The following is a 16,487-nucleotide window of genomic DNA, read 5'->3' as shown; positions in this document are numbered from 1 at the left end:
GCCATTATTTTATGACTCACCAAACCTATAGTGGCTTTCTCCTCTTTTCACCTCTTCTCCCTCTCGTGGTTGTCCTACAAAAAGCCTGGGAACTTTAAGCCTATGTGTCTTCTGCCCAGCTATTGGCTGGCTACATCTTTATTCACCAATCAGAAATAACTTAGGGGCAAGGTCACATAGCTCTCTAGTCTCTGGGGCAACCAAGTGTTAGGGGCCGACATTAAGCATACAAGACATAACAGACCAAACCCCAACAGGTTTCTTTTAAAAATGTGAATCTGGAGAGGCTATACATCTGTATTTATGTTTGTTATGAAGCACCAATTTCTGGCTTGTGTTTCTAAATGTATTTGTGCCTTAGAATTTTAAATTCTGAAAACAGGTTTTAAAATTCAGAGGTAAAGCCAGGCATGGTGCATTTCTGTAACTCCAGCACTGAGCTGAGTCAGGAGAACCTTGAGTTCAAGTCTGAGTCAGATCCTTCCCTCCACGAAACAATCTGCAATGAAAGGGGTAGAGACTTTTAAAAAGTAATATTTTTATTTTTCCTAATATTAAAGGGAGACATGATATTTAAAAGTTTGGCGATTTAGGGAAACATGAAGACGATAAGAAATGACCTGTGGTTGCAGCCTGTTCCCCATTGCACATACACTGTTGCCTTCCCTTCATAGGTCCTCTGCAGATGTGGATGTTTTTATTGAATATATTCGTAGTCAGATATACTCTGATCTCTGAGAGATTAACAGTCTGGAAAAAAACTGTGTTTATATGTTATTATTTCATCCTTTGAGGAGAAAAATGTACTTACGAATATCACCTTAACACTATTTTCATTCTCTCATTCCTCATATCTTTCAGTCTAGAGTGGATGTGTATACAACACACTGTCCTGCGGGAACCTCTGTGCAAAACATGGTACACTGGACCCAGGTAAGCACACCGGGGTACCGCTGGGCTCAGGTAAGCACACTGGGGTACCGCTGGGCTCAGGTAAGCACACTGGGGTACCGCTGGGTTCAGGTAAGCACACTGGGGTACCACTGGGCTCAGGTAAGCACACTGGGGTACCGCTGGGTTCAGGTATGCACACTGGGGTACTGCTGGGCTCAGGTAAGCACACTGGGGTACCACTGGACTCAGGTAAGCACACTGGGGTACCGCTGGGTTCAGGTATGCACACTGGGGTACTGCTGGGCTCAGGTAAAGTTAGTATTAGGTAAAGTTGGGGCTGGACAAGCCAGGGAGCCTCCGAGCATCGCTCTGCTGCACACCTGTCCCAGACAAAAACAATAGACCAGATTTGGTTTCTTCATACAATTACGAGTGCTTGTCACTGGCTTGGTGCCACGTTTGGTGTCTCCCATGATACTCTCTGAGGTAGGCAGGGGTTCACCGGACACTTATCAGGGTTGAGTTGCTTCTCTCTTCCCTCCCTGACTTCCTTCTCCTTTACTTTCATCTCAGATTTATATATCCCTCTCCTATGCCCTCTTCCTTTTTCCTCACTAATTTTTAAATTGTGCACTAGATTTGTCTCATTTCAATAGGTAAGATATTTAAAAAGATAAATAAAGCCTGTGGTCAGCAGATGGCTCAGCAGCTAAAGTGCTGGCTGTGCAAGCCAGGCAACTTGAAGTCAGCCCCCAGAGCTCACGTAAAGGTAGAAGGAAAGAACCAACCTCACGGTTCTCCTCTGGCCTTCACAAGTGCATACACTCCCTCATCTTGTACACACAATAGTAAGTGAATGTATGAATGAATGAATGAATGAATGAATGAATGAATGAATGCAGACTCGGTGTCCCCAGAGATTCTAATACATTTGGACAGGAGCATCTGTACTGTGGGTGTTTGCTTTTGCCTTTTTATTGAGAGGTAAGTTGTACACTCGATACATTTTTGGCATAACCTAGAATGCCATTGTCTCAGGAATGATAGGAAACCCTTGCCAGGTCCAAAAGTCCCCTCGTGTCCCTGCCTAATGCCTTCCATGACAACAGCCGATCCGCTCTCTGTCACTGTATTTTACTTGGCCTTTTCTCGAGTTTGCGCGAGGAGAGACATATGATATAATGTATATGTTTGGTGTTTGGCTGCTTTTCACAGCATTTATTATTTTTGGGAATGTCGTATTGATCAGTCGTTCAGCCCTTTTCATCCACGGGGATCTGTATTTCTAAAAGCTCTGCCAGGTGTGCAAGTCCCACCTCTTCCTCTAGTCAGGTGTGCAAGTCAACTGATAGGGGTGGGAGCCTCATCTGTAGAAGTGAGGTGAGAGACACTGGCTAATATGAGCTGTGCTCTCGAAAGCTTCTCTTAAGGAGCTACCTCTTACACTATTGTTATGTCAGGAAAGCTAAACGTCAGGTGACAGAGCTGCAGCTTAGAGCAGGGGCCCCAGAATGCAAGCTGTCTGCGCCCTGACTGCAGCTCACATTCACCACTTAGATGATGCATTAGGGCCTCGGTTTGCTGAGTCCTTCTTTCAGGGCCCTGCTGCTCTCAAATGTGTTTCTGTTTATGATCACTTGTTTTCTCCACAAGTCCTCATACTAAAATTGCCCCAAGGTGTGTGAATAGTTTGCCTCTATTTGGACATGTCTTCAAAAAGGCCCCATTCCCTAAGATGTCTCAGCCTGGCCTTTCAGGGTCCCTTGGCTGTGTTGAGACTGTGGCTGCCCTGATCCCACTCTATGTCATCGTCACAGAAGGGTCGTATTTCATTCTCAGTGTCCCTGGCCCCCCATGAGCACTGAATTTGGATGAGAGTAGGTGAACTGGCTATAATCCAACTGTCTGTTCTGATTCTGGCCTCTTTAATCAGCTGATCTTGGTCAAAGACTGCAGCTGAGGGCCATAGCATAGCCAAGTTGTGATCTCAGCATTTCCAAATCCACAGCTAAGTGGAGACAGTCCTGTGCCTTTTGCCCTTCTGATCACTGTGATGTCCCTCTGTCTATACAGGGGTTACTCTGTACAGCTATTTTCTAGTGTCTTCTGGTTATTGCTCTCCCACTGGGCTCTCCTGCTGGACTTTGATACCAGAGGTCAGGTACTCAGTTCATGTTCCATGGTTTGTTTGTTTTTTTTTTTTTTTAAATTCAGTCCAGGACCCTAGACCATGAGATGCCACACATGCCCATGAAGGCTAGATCTTCCCTCCTCAGATATATCTGCCTGGAAACATCCTCATAGACATAGCCATGCCTAGAGATGTCTCTTAGTTAATTCCAAATTTGGTCAAATTGTCAATCGTAGCATCCTTTAGTCTGAATCTGACAAGTTTATTCTCTTGTCCCCCAGCCAAATCTATTCTTGCCTCTCCACACGCCCTCCCTCCAGCCCTGCCTAGAGCCTGGGTACTTGTTTCTCTTGGAAGAGTCCCATCCTCACCTGGCTTTACCTTGCTAACCATTGCCACTGAGGACACAGATGAAAATAGGCTCCCGGCCCTATCCCACGCACCTATCCAGGATCTGAATTCTGGAGGTGTGTTCCTAGGATCTGCTTATTAATAATTAACTCAGATCATTCCGATTTCATCCGCTGTTTGAAATGCGCTGTTTTTTGTTGATTAACTCTTTAAAATAGTGCAGATAGCTGAGCACCCCGATGCAGGCTAAGTCACAAAGCTATTCCCTGCTCACCTGGTGCTTTCTCCATGTGATGTGTGAGAAAGTGGTGAGCTAAAGTCTGCATACCCGTCACTAATTTCATTGTTGTTTGAACATCAGAGAACAAACACGCTGGGTGCCAACCATGATAGATACCATGTCACTTGGCAATACATCTTTTACAGTTCACCGTCCAAACTGTCAGTGTGCATGGCCATCTCCACATGAAATCACTAACTCCTTAAAAATGCCCAAGAAGCAAATTTTAGCGGAAAACCTCCACACAGACAAAGGTCTTCTCATAGGGGAAACCCTTCTGCTCCTAACTTCTTTCCCAACCGTTCAGTCAGAAATTCAGTCATGTGGTAAAGGAAGCCATAGTCCAGTTTTAAATTTATCTTAAATAATTATCTGGAAATGACAAATAGACCCAGATTGGGGAGTAACATCTCTGAGACCCTAATTAACTCTAGCAAGCTCTTACATTATCTTATAAATGTCAATGTCTGCTGAGTTTTTTTCACCCCAAATTTTACTATCTTTTAGGTTGTTAAATACCATAAGCTTCAAGCTTTTGACTGGGGAAGCAGTGACAAGAATTATTTTCATTACAATCAGGTAAGACTTTTAATTAAAATGGGCTTTGAAAACTCACCACAACTCAGTTGGGCTCAGCTTCTGGGCAGGAGAATGTTCTTGGCAGAATTGCCTGGTTATGACGTTTTCCCTCAGTTCACACAGATCTTTCCACATCTGTCAGCCCAGGTCTCCTGTCTCCATCTTTTTGGCTGTAAATAAGGGTTCCTTGTGATTCAATGGGGTCATAAACAAACTCCTTAGGACCGGAAAGCCACTGGGCTGCTGTCAGCTTGCTAGACTCCAGACCTCAGACCTATCACATGGCTTTTAAGCCTTTTCTTCTCTGTGCAAATAAAATTTCCATTTTTGGTCACCGAGTTTCCTAAAGTCCGAGAACCTTTCTCTCTGCTTTTCTTAATTCTTGAGGTAGCCCTTGTCTGTGGCTTAAAGTTCAGAAAATGGAGGCACGGAGAGGATTTGTGGGACGTCTCTTACATTGAGAGGGAGAGGGCACCAGGAGATGAGCCCACAGTGCCTCCCTGTTCAGTTGCATCTACTGCCTTGACTCCACATCTAGGGAAAACTGTGATACTCCTTGGGGATTAAGTGGTCCCTACCGTGCAGCAGAAGGGAACATCTCCACAACTCCACTTCTTATAACGATTATCTGAAAAACATCCTGGAAGCAGTTCTTAAAATGTGTTGTTTTTTTTTTTTTAATTAAAATCTTTTTTTTTTACTTTCAAATCAGACTTACTAGACATTCGTTTTTCAATGGAGGTTTCATTTATTATGGTTTAAAAAATTATAGCAAGAATAATTGCGAAGCTTTCTGTGATTTTTTTTTCTTGTAGAGTTATCCACCCTTGTACAGCATAAAAGACATGCAACTACCCACTGCTTTATGGAGCGGGGGCAAGGACTGGCTGGCAGACACCAGTGACATCAATATCTTACTGACTGAAATCCCCACGTTAGTGTACCACAAGAACATTCCCGAGTGGGACCATCTGGATTTTATCTGGGGTTTGGATGCCCCCTGGAGGCTGTATAATGAAGTAGTCAGTCTAATGAAGAAATACCAGTGAGTGCCAAGACTTGAGATGCTTCCCCTTCACTAGGGGAAAAAAGGACAGATGTTTGCTTAATTCCTGCAAAATACTTGTGTTTTCCTGGTCTAGATCATTTGTATTTTTTATGTGCAAGAAAACGATGATGTTGAAGACATACATGGGTCTGGTCAGTAAGAAGCACGCTGGCTGTCTTCTGCTTCATTCTGACTGACAAGCCAGAGTCACAACCAGCGATGCCTTTGAAGTTTTTAGAAAGTATGGGTGTTACGTGAAGAAGCCATTGCAATCCTCTTGTTTACTTTTTACGGTCGTTTTCGGTGTCTGCATGCTGTGCATATACATGCCTATGTGTGTGCCCTGTGCTGGCCAGAGCCTCCTTGTGTGGAGGTAAGGGCTCACATCAGGGTATCTTCCTCAGACACTTTCCACTTTACTTTTTGAGACCTGGTCTCTCGACGAACCAGTCAGTAGCTTGCTATTCCAGTTAGACTGGCTGACCAGGGAGCCTCCAGAATCTGTCCGTCTCTACCTTCCCCCTCACCAGGTCTACGGAGGGTGATGTCCCAGCCAGCATTTTTACACTGGTTCTAGGGACAGGAACTCAGGTTCTCATGCTTGAATAGCAAGCCCTTTCTTCACCAAACCATTGCCTCAAACCCTCTGTGATCGAAAAGCTGCTCAATTACCTTTATGTTCCCACCCAATGCAAGTGAACGAGCACAAGACATTTCAAGCTGTTGTTTGTGAGCAAAAATCAATCTGCCAGTGACTTGAACATGCTAGGAGAAACTCCTCGCTCTGAGCTTGACAAACCTGCAGTCCAGGTTCTCCAGAGATTGAGACAGGGAGGCTGCTGTTACATTTAGGGTTCATTTGGAGAGTGAGACTTTGTCTCTACAAAACCAAAGACAAAGGAGAAGAAGAAAAAAAAAACCCTAAAGTACTCAGTTCTCATCTGTTAGCCTCAGAGGGCTTAGAGAGTTCCTGTGTTTACCTATCCGAACAACATTTTCATGTCTTTATGCAGTAGCTACCTAGTGAAATCCAGTGTTATCCCAGCTTCTCCAGGCGTAAACATTCTCTCTTCAATCTCATCAGACCTCAGTAGCAAGCATTTAGTGAATATTTAGATTTTTCAGGCCAAGCCAAGACAAAAATGAATAGAATAAAAGAAAAAAGAGCCCAGACTCTTGAAAGCGGTTTGCACTGATTTAAAAATAAAAAAAAAGAATCTTGAAGAATGACATGATAAACTGTGTTGGTTCCGCATGTGTAGTCGGATCCCTTTTCTGTGGAGAACGTTCTGTGGAGGGACAAACCACTAATTTGCCCCAAGTGAATGTGGCTGTAGTGACAGCGACAGTGCCTCTGATCTGAGAAGCAGGGCTGGCTGCCGGTGACAAGCATCCCAGTTCCTTTCCCCAGAGATGAAGCGGATGTTTTCAGACAGAGCTCGGCTCAGGAATTTCGCTTGGAGAATCAGTGTTTATGTGCACAATGTTTTAGTGAGCCTGCTCTGCGCCTGCATATGGGGAAGCCCTCGACTGTTCACCGGGCTCGTGGGCGACGGCTGCCGTCAGCTGGACAGTGGATAAGTTTTCTGACGTAGTCACCACAGATTCAGGGATATCGCTTTGTGTCGACTCCTAAGGAAGGCAGGACGATATGACTTGGTAACATTGTAAAGGTTCACATTTAAACTTTTCAATAAATCTCAGCCTCACAGGCCTGAACATCTATCCGTGTGCTGGTGTTTGCTTTTCGATGGCTAGCCTATATTCTTTTCTTTTGTCAGGACATAAGATTTTCTTTCTCTACTCTCCCCAACCTCCAAAACTTCAATTATACAGTCCATGAACAATTTGGGAGAAGGGAAGGGGATGCTGGGCCTAGAGAGGGCTGGGTCTGGCTGCATGGTCTATGTTATTGAGACTCATTCCAGACCGAGCAGTAATAGAAACCTTGCCCAGACAACAGCTAGATGCAGGCAGAACCTTGGACTGTCACCTCTTCCTTGAACAAATGAAAACAAAGAAAGCTGACAGAGACAGTTCATGTCTTAGTGCTTCGAAAGGACGGCAGAGGGCTCACACTAGTCTGCACTTGTGTACAAAGTACATACCACGGTCCACTTCCAATACTCTTGAGTGTTAAGGATGCTTTCATTACAGCGACAACACGAGGCCTGACAGCGGGTGCATGCTTTGAGTTAGATACTTGAGAACAAGAGCACCCGGGTAGGCCCAAGGACTGGTACAACGTCCGTACATTTTTTTCCTGGCAATCTCAGAAAGGACTGAAGGACTGAGAGAGCACCGAGTGCTCCTCCTGAGAAGTCACCCGCCTCCCTGACCAGGGCAAAACAGCTTTGTCAAGGAAGCACAGAGCTGAAAAACAGGGACAGCGACTTGGAATTGCTAGCCGTCATTTCCCCAGAAGTGTGGAGAGCATGCGAGGGGACGCCGTACGTGACGTGGGTTTTCCAGCTGCAGTCGGTGTTAAAGGGCTTCCCCACGTGTCCTGGAGACTGTGTGGATAGCCCCGGTCCTGGGATGAGCAGTGGGTGTACAGCAATGCCTTCCACTGCCTGACTTTATCTTCTTTTCAGGCTTTGAGCTGGAAACTTTTTTGTAGAGAAACAGGTGGAGAAATCCACAGGTACAGACACCAGACGGCTGCTCTGGTCACGGTGGCTTCTGGTTCCTGTTTGCTTCCATATGTAGTCTCTCCTCCTTGATGCATATGCCTTTGGCCAACACTCTCCTGCCCACACACCATCCTGCTAGGGGTCAGCTTCGCATGTTCTAGGCAAACGCTCCACTACTGAACCATTCCCACCAGCCTTCCTAGTGTTACTTAGCTTCTCTTGGAATCTGTGAGATCCCCTCCCTGGGGGTCTTTTCGGCCGGCTTATCAAGTCCTATGTTGAGCAGAACATAAAGATCTACACAGGGCTGCAGCCTATGGGGAGGAAAAGTTAATATTCGATCTCCTTGCCTTTTGGCCTAGATCAAGTGCTCTATTATAAGCCTGCCTGTTTGTGGCCCATCTCTAAGGTGTATTCTTCTGAGGAATTGATGAAGAATGGAGAAAGAAAGGGGAAGGGAAAAATTCATTGTTTGTTTGTGTTCTAATTAAAACGGAGAATGAAGGAAAGGAAAAAGAGCAGTTTTTTCATCACAATAGGGAATGAAGGGGTGTGGGGAATCACTGCTTTCATTCCCACAAGAGGGCGCTCTTGACTTTACTTGTAAATCTTGCCAACCAATCCCCACAAGAGGGCGCTCTTGACTTGTAAATCTTGCCAACCACCATATCCTTCCTTGGGTTTGTTTTATTTTGTTTTGAGACTCTCATTATACTCCAGGCTTGTCTGGAAATTGTAGTACTCCTGCCTCCCCTTGTAAATGCTGGGACTAAAAGCTTCTATCACCAAATCCAGCTCCTACAACAGCTTTTAAAGGTTCCTTTGCGTCTTCCTCTTGGGAACATTCCAGAAGCTTCATAAGCCAGTTGGTAATTTGATAATAGGCTGTGGCTGTAGTCACCTCTATCCAGGAGAAGAATTAGTTTTTATATAATGAATCTCATCTGAAGATGTCCTCAAGGAATGGCTGCCCACCCAAATATGACTTGGAAATAAAAATTGGGTGTGGGCAGTGGGCAGATAGGAAGTAGTGAAGCCTTTAACAGAGGACTCACATTATCCAGAAATACCGAAGTTTATTGATTTCATCCCCAAAGCAATGAAGATGATTTTCTGTTTTTGAACACAGAAGATGATGATTTAATAAACGAAGACATTTCAAATAGTAACTTCATCTTTGGTCATTTTAAAGAATGATTTGCTTTTATTTTATGTCTGAGTGTTTTGTTTGCATGCATGCAATTTGACCCCATGTGTTTAGTGCCCCATGAGTCCAAACATTGGGTAGTGCTTTTAAGTGCTGAGTCATCTCTCCAGTCCCTACCATTTTTTTTTTTTTTTTGGTTCTTTTTTTCGGAGCTGGGGACCTAACCCAGGGCCTTGCGCTTCCTAGGCAAGCGCTCTACCACTGAGCTAAATCCCCAACCCCCCCCCACCATTTATTCTCTAATATATACATAGATTTCAAGACCAGAAGCCACTTGGATTTCTCGTGACATGTGAGAGGCAACCTAAAGAAGTAATTATTCCAATGAAAAATTTCAGTTATTACTCAGTATTATTTGCTATATTGTGTTAGGTGCAGATTTCCAGTCTAATTACAAACTAGTCAAATGGAACTTTTGTATCAATTACATTATAAAAAAAACAATGTACTTTGCATGTTTTAGACTATGTATGTGTTCTCCTAAAACTTTGATCACATTACTAGGGGGGAGAAGTAGGGGGCTGGTAACATTTTCTTTCTTTAGAGGCATGGTAAGACTTTTTGATTAGGAGAGACTGTTTATGCCTGCTTCAGAGAAGCCGGTAACAGTTCCAACAGTATGGACAGTACTGACCGATACACCGTATGATAGGTCGAGCCATGTGCATCAGTATCTGGATTAGTAGGAGCATCAAGGGAACTCAGAGGCTGTGCAGGGAGAGCTGACGTCCCTTGGATTCTGCATTAGCATTTTTTTACTATTACTTTCAAGGTTAATTAATGGTTCCTGAGTCTTCTGAAAATTACTACAAAAAGAAAGAAAGAAAGAAAGAAAAGAAACAAAGAGAGAAAGAAAGAAAGAAAGAAAGAAAGAAAGAAAGAAAGGAAGGAAGGAAGGAAGGAAGGAAGGAAGGGAGGAAGGAAGGAAGGAAAACAGCTTCAGTGTTCTTTGTGAGAGCAACCCTGGCTGGCTAAGAACTGACATGGAACATAGCTCTCCATCAACTGTAATTGACTCTTTATCTCTAATTAGGGATGTTCTTGTCATATCTGAGACTGAATATTTAATCCTTCACCTTTCAAATGTGATATCATATTGTGATCTTTGAGGTCACTCCACCTCTTTAGGCTTTGCTGCTAATCTCTTATATATCAGAGGAGAGCTGTTTCAGTAAAGTATCTGTCTAAGTAATCCCACTTGGGAAGGAAAAAAAAATCACCAAACTCATTTTAAAGAAACTGTATCATTAGCTTTGCTAGCCACGTGCTCTATTGGTGGGACTACCCAATGACTTTTGGTTAGTTGGTACCAAATAACTCTGAGACCAAGTAGATTATGTTTGGATTTTGAGAATAATTGGAGGAGAAGGGATTCTTGTCTTTGAAGGCTGACAGAGGGTTCAGGCCAGGATGAAATGATGAAGAAGTTTTAATCAAGTGGAAAAGTAAGTTCTGATACCACATAAAACCATAAAACAGCTATTCACTTGGGCAACTGTTCTTGAATACCAGACCCAAATTGCATCTGCTAATGTTCACAATAGATACATACAATTTAAATAAATACTGAAATGCAGAAACCTATTTTTATCTTCAAATTTGAGTCAGTATCTTCTAAAATGAATATGCAGAATCTCTAGAACATTCTTTAGGATGGGAGGGAGTTGGAGGTCAGTGACAAAGGGAGTGCCCATAATACCTATGTATTAGGATTCATCCAGGCCTCTAATTCACATGGACGTGAGGGGGTTGGGGGAGATAGGTAAAAGGACAGAGAGCAAGTGAGAGAGAAGAAAGAATGAACAACTGAGAGAGGACAGACATTTTCTTAGCTTTGTGGAAATAAAACCCAGAATCTTGACTCTAAAAAGACTCTACTCACTGCAGAAACTCCATTAGGCTTGTCAAACTCAAGAAAACCCTTCACATTAGCTAATACCATACACGATTTCACTTTGTTCTGGTTCACGAAATTCCATTTAGTCACCTGGAGTTATTGTGCCTGCGTCTCTGGCGTCCGGCTGTGAGCCTGTAACCACTTAACTCCTTGAGATGGGTGCATCTCTGTGTTGGACACGATATCTGTCCCATCTTCATGGGCAGGGAATGGTGGGGGACAGCTGTTCCCCAACATGCCCTGAGGTGCGGGGGCAGGGGAACAGGGCATCCTGAAGGACGGGCTCCAGGTTTTGCTTCACGGGTTCGATGACATAAGCACGTGGAGATAGATACACAGTGGCAGCGGACAGAACCACGGAGACAGCAAGCACTCGAGTCGGCACCACAAAGTCTTGGCGGCACAGATAACAGTTAAATGCAAATCAAGCAAGCACACCCATCTTTTATAGGGTGCAGACAGACCCAGCACATACAGGCATGAAAAAGAGGGCAGCAGAAAAGAACAATGTGTGCCTGACAGAAACCCAGGTACTGCTGAAGACAGCCCGTTTGTAACTGTCATGACGCATTCGTGACCCTGAGATCGTGAGATGGTGAGCTCTCGAGCTCTGGGGGGGATCCCTTTGGAACCTTGGGTGGCCCAAATCGAAGTTCTTTTTTCTTCTCTCCTTTAAATGAACAAATCCCAAATCTTCCTCTCTTCTCTGAGAGAAAGTGCATCAAAGGACCACATTCACCGGGGATGAGAAAGAAGAAAGTTGCCCTATCAGTATGGGTAGAAACAGCATAGGCTCGTAAGAGGAATTAAGGAGTCTATTATTATCCAACTGGGAGAAACAGATCAGTAGGGAGGCCTGAGACCTGCACTTCCCATTTTGCTTCTGTTAGCCATCAGGGAAGCATTAGAAAAGTCTGTCCTCTTTCCTTTTGGGAATCGCCTGTCAAGAAGCTCAGTGCTTCTTCTTATTCCTGTTTCAACAATGGCAGATACCAGCATAACATCAGAATGTTCCCATGGCACGCTGGAGTCTCCCCCCTCCTCTCTCTCTCTCTCTCTCTCTCTCTCTCTCTCTCTCTCTCTCTCTCTCTTTCTCTCTCTCTCTCTCTCCCCTCCCTCCCTCCCTTCCGTTTTTGAGGACTTTAATGAGTTTATAGTCTTTTCTTTAAAATATTACCAGGCATTAGATACTATTGTGGTGCTTTCTGACAAAGTATGCTTTAGTAGCGTCTCTCTTTTCATCTCACCCATTTCCTTACCTCCCCTGAGTCTCCCTTGTAGCTCCCCCCAGTCTCTTTTCTGTTTTTATATCACACATGTCCTCTTGCCCTCCACTCCCCCCAGCACCTCTTTTTTAACCCCCTTCTAGCCTTTAGAACCCCTTTCTAGGTTTTTAGACGACACCTTCGTTTACCCCCATTTATGCACGTGCACATTACAAATTAGGACCTGTAGCTGAGCAAAAAGTCGGTATTGCCTTGTTTAAGGTTGTAGTTTGCAGGTCTATCCGTACTCCTGTAAATCCCAAAGTTTAATTTTCCTTTCCGTTGCGTGTCTGTATCACATCTTCATCATAAGTTCATCTGTTGATGGGCATCGAGCATGGTTTCGTTTCTGTGCTATGGTGAATAGGGCAGTAATGAACAGGAGCACACATGGATTGCTGTGGTAGTGTTAGAAAAATAATGTACCTTCCTATTGAAATATCACTCCATGTACTTAGAAATGAAGGCAGAACTTCTACAGCATGTGTCTGGCGGGACTCACACCCAAGCAAGAGCTAGGCTCCAGTAGGACATTTTGTTAGCTTCCATACCTTACACATATACATATAGGCATATGCTTTTTACACGCACTGTCATGCTTAAATCTCTCTCAAGTCTGGCCCCAGGCTACACTGTGAACAATTTAAGCACAGACAGGAAAGTACAGGTCTAGCTGCTTAGGCAGATTGGGAATTTACACCGCAAAGACATTATAGATTGTCAGAGTGACTTAAAGTCCGCCACTCTTGTTCTTTTTCAAGTAGTTCTTACCCACAGTCATCTTGTCCACCTGACAGAACTCTGCTTTTCTTGATGAGAGCACAGGGGACGTAGGTAGTTGTACCCTGACATTACCCACCACGCAGGTATGCCTTTGGGATGGGAATCACTGCTTAGTCGTTAATTAGCCAGCTTCTTCCTTTGGCATGGGAGCCAGAGGCTAATGGCTGGCCAATCCTGGTAAGTAAACATTTATATTCTAGTATCCTAAACTTCCCTCATCTCTAGCAGGTCTGGTTAGCAGACTGTCTCTAGGGTGTTTTGAAGTCCGCAAGCACTCCTTTAGCTAAACTCCACTTGAGTGATTTCATGTTCCTATCAAATCCTTTTTCATGCTCATTCTAGCACTTTGAGGTTTTGTTTTTTTTGTTTTTTTGTTTTTTTTTCCAATAGGATTGGAATCCTTTAGTGTGTGGTCAGGAGTACATAGCTGGGCTACATGGTAGTTTTATTTTGCGACAACCTCATGCTGGTTTCCATAATGGCTGTAATAATTCTTATAAAATTATTTTTTTTTCTTTTTTTTGAAGCTGCTATACAGCTAAAAGCTACAGTTTAGGGGCCCTGGAGAATGAATGAATGAAGAAGCCTGAATATTATGAACTTACCTATCGTGTATGTATGTTTTCTCTATATAAAATGAACCTGTTTATTATAACACACACACACACACACACACACACACACACACACCCTGGGTATATGTCAGACTCATTTATTGTTCCATATTTTTATAATACGTGTTTATACCTTATAATATATCATTTTATCTCTTCTTCATGCAAAAAAAAACCCGTCTTATTTGAATTTATCTTAGTGGTAACCTGTGAAGTACAAAGTTAAAATGATCGTGTCTTATTTCCTTTGGTTGTATGTGCTAAGCCCTTAGATGGAGAGCTGTGGAACCACAGTGATGGGGTCACTGCCTCCTTCCTGACAAATGTGGGAGCCAGCTCTTGATGATTGTGAATCACAAGTAACAGTCTTGGCTTGTGCCTGGCAGGGAGCAAGCAGAAGTTACAGTCCACCTCCCCCTTTTTGTTTTCAGGGCTCCCAGCAAGCCTCTAAAGCCACTCTTTCATTGTTTGCCTTGGAAAAGAACAAGAGAAACACAAGCTTGCATAAGACTATGTCAGCTTCCAGCAGAGATGAAAAGCTGTACAGACACAAATACAAGAAGGAAACAATGGGAGAACGGCCCCTGGCTTTCCTCTGGAGTCCCCTGTGTGCCACGTGTGGGTCACACGGGACTGATTTCTGTGCTGGGCTCTCTAGGGGACTCTCCCTGGCTACAGTACTGACCTCCTGTGCTCAGCCCTGGCTACTCAGTCCTGGTGCCTGAGAGGGTGTCCAGGAGTTGAGGCAGGGAAGATGGACCGTCTCCCGGGAGCCTATGGGAGTGCATAGATCATTCCCTCCACCAGCCTTTGAGGTTTGGCCCAATGGAGTGACCCTTTGTGGGTGGTAAACCCAACATCCTCGTTTTCCACCCCAGGGCAAAGGCTGGCAGTGCTGCCCCATGGACACCGCGGGCTTTTAAGAGAGGCGTCCGCGCCAAAAGGCTGCGAGCCTGACTGCTCCTTTTAGGAGGATGCCAAGTTCCCTCTCCGTAAGGGACCCAATCCCTATTTGCAACGCACTCAGTACCAGCACTGTGGGGTGAGGTGCACGCACTCAGAGAACTCCAAGATGTAGAATAAGTCTTTACACAGCCAAACGCAGATATTTTAAAACTCAGGGAATTCTGCTTTGGTTGAGAAACAGCACTTTCTGAGGGTGATGAACCCATTAGTTTGTAGTGGTGACAGCGGGTGAATTGTCTCAAGGCAGAATCAAACGCTGGCTCCTGTCTCTGAAAAGCGAGCAAACAGTTCTTTATGTCTGGGGACCGGTTTTAAGGAGCGCGGCATGCATTAAGGGGAAATGTGATGCAGCTATGAACCAGGACATAGACCGGAACCAAAGGCATAATTCGGTCATTTAAGCAAAATTCTGTAGCAGGGAAGGGAGGGAAGGAATGCTGACGTCACCGGGGGCGGGGCCGCAGTCCTTAGAAAAGTCGGTGGGACTGGGGAGACAGCCACTGTGGGACACAGTCTCAGCATGGCCTGCCACAACGTTTCGGAGCTCCAAGACCTTGGTTGTTCCAACCAGCTGCTCCTGCAGCCTCTCTGGGACAGCATAAGGACGGGAGAGGCGTCCGCGCGCTCACCCTTCTTCCCAGTCATCTTTTCTATCTTCACTTACCTGGGCTTCTGCCTACCGTTCGTGGTGCTAGATGTCCTCTGTCCCTGGGTGCCCATCTTGAGACGCTACAAGATCCACCCGGACTTCTCGCCGTCCGTAAGGCAGCTTCTGCCCTGCCTGGGGCTGACACTCTACCAGCACCTGGTGTTCGTGTTCCCAGTGACGCTGATGCACTGGGCGCGCAGCCCCGCGCTGCTGCCGCGGGAGGCCCCCGAGCTCTCCCAGCTCCTGAGTCACGTCCTGATCTGCCTGCTGCTCTTCGACACCGAGATCTTCGCGTGGCATCTGCTGCACCATAAGGTGCCCTGGCTGTACCGCACCTTCCACAAGGTGCATCACCAGAACTCGTCCTCCTTCGCGTTGGCTACCCAATACATGAGCGTCTGGGAGCTGCTTTCTCTGACCTTCTTCGATGTGCTGAACGTCGCGATGCTTCAGTGTCACCCACTCACCATCCTCGTCTTTCACGTGGTTAACATCTGGCTGTCGGTGGAGGACCACTCAGGTTACGACTTTCCGTGGTCCACTCACAGACTTGTGCCGTTTGGCTGGTACGGGGGCGTGGCTCACCACGACCTGCATCACTCTCAGTTTAACTGCAACTTTGCTCCGTACTTCACACACTGGGACAAAATGCTGGGGACCCTGCGTTGCGCACCCCACTCGAAGCGCCTGTGTGCCGGCAGTGAGAGCTGCTTGGACTCCGGAGAGCAATGTACTGTACACTTGAACCAGAAGAAGAAACAGACTTGAGTTATTTTTTCAGAAGTTAGTACATTTTTAAGTGATGAACACTGCTATAAAATCTAATGTGTTTCTGCAGCCCGACAAAGTAATTTATATAATGTTTATATATGAATTTAATTGTGGTCTTGATGTCAAATTCCAACTCGTCCCAGTGTCCTTGACTTCAGGACACAAGTTAGACATTCTCTAGAATGGTTTGTTTGTAGAACCAAGACTTTCCTATGTATGAAACTGCACTGGAACAGGGCTAATCACGCATGTTGATGGAAGACCTGATGTCTGACTCTTTAAAATAATCAAATTTGTTCCTGCTGGGCAGTGATCAAGATTATAGTATATTTTTTCTATTTTTGAGCAAAATGATATATTTATATTGAAAGAATTTTTATTCGTATTTTAAAAATAAAAAGAACATGAACTAAACAAGT

The 16,487-nt window shown here is 44.8% G+C and overlaps 2 protein-coding genes across 3 annotated transcripts in view; both read left to right on the top strand.

Moving 5' to 3' along the window:
• The window catches only part of Lipa (lipase A, lysosomal acid type), a 33,413-nt gene extending 26,407 nt beyond the window's left edge, over window positions 1-7,006 (top strand). For both annotated transcript variants that reach the window (XM_006231275.5, NM_012732.3), the window contains exons 8-10: window positions 862-933; window positions 4,164-4,235; window positions 5,051-7,006. In XM_006231275.5, the coding sequence (XP_006231337.1) occupies window positions 862-933; window positions 4,164-4,235; window positions 5,051-5,284 (378 nt within the window). In that variant the 3' untranslated portion in view covers window positions 5,285-7,006. The remainder of the gene's footprint in view (window positions 1-861; window positions 934-4,163; window positions 4,236-5,050) is intronic.
• Window positions 7,007-15,163: 8,157 nt separating this feature from the next.
• Ch25h (cholesterol 25-hydroxylase) lies at window positions 15,164-16,482 on the top strand. The gene has a single exon (NM_001025415.1). The coding sequence runs from the start codon at window positions 15,169-15,171 to the stop codon at window positions 16,063-16,065; it is 897 nt and encodes a 298-aa protein (NP_001020586.1). The 5' UTR covers window positions 15,164-15,168; the 3' UTR covers window positions 16,066-16,482.
• The last annotated feature ends 5 nt before the right edge of the window (window positions 16,483-16,487 follow it).

The sequence above is a fragment of the Rattus norvegicus genome, chromosome 1, assembly GCF_036323735.1.
Source record: "Rattus norvegicus strain BN/NHsdMcwi chromosome 1, GRCr8, whole genome shotgun sequence".
Lineage (NCBI taxonomy): Eukaryota > Metazoa > Chordata > Mammalia > Rodentia > Muridae > Rattus > Rattus norvegicus.
This window is presented reverse-complemented; position numbering and strand designations above follow the sequence as displayed.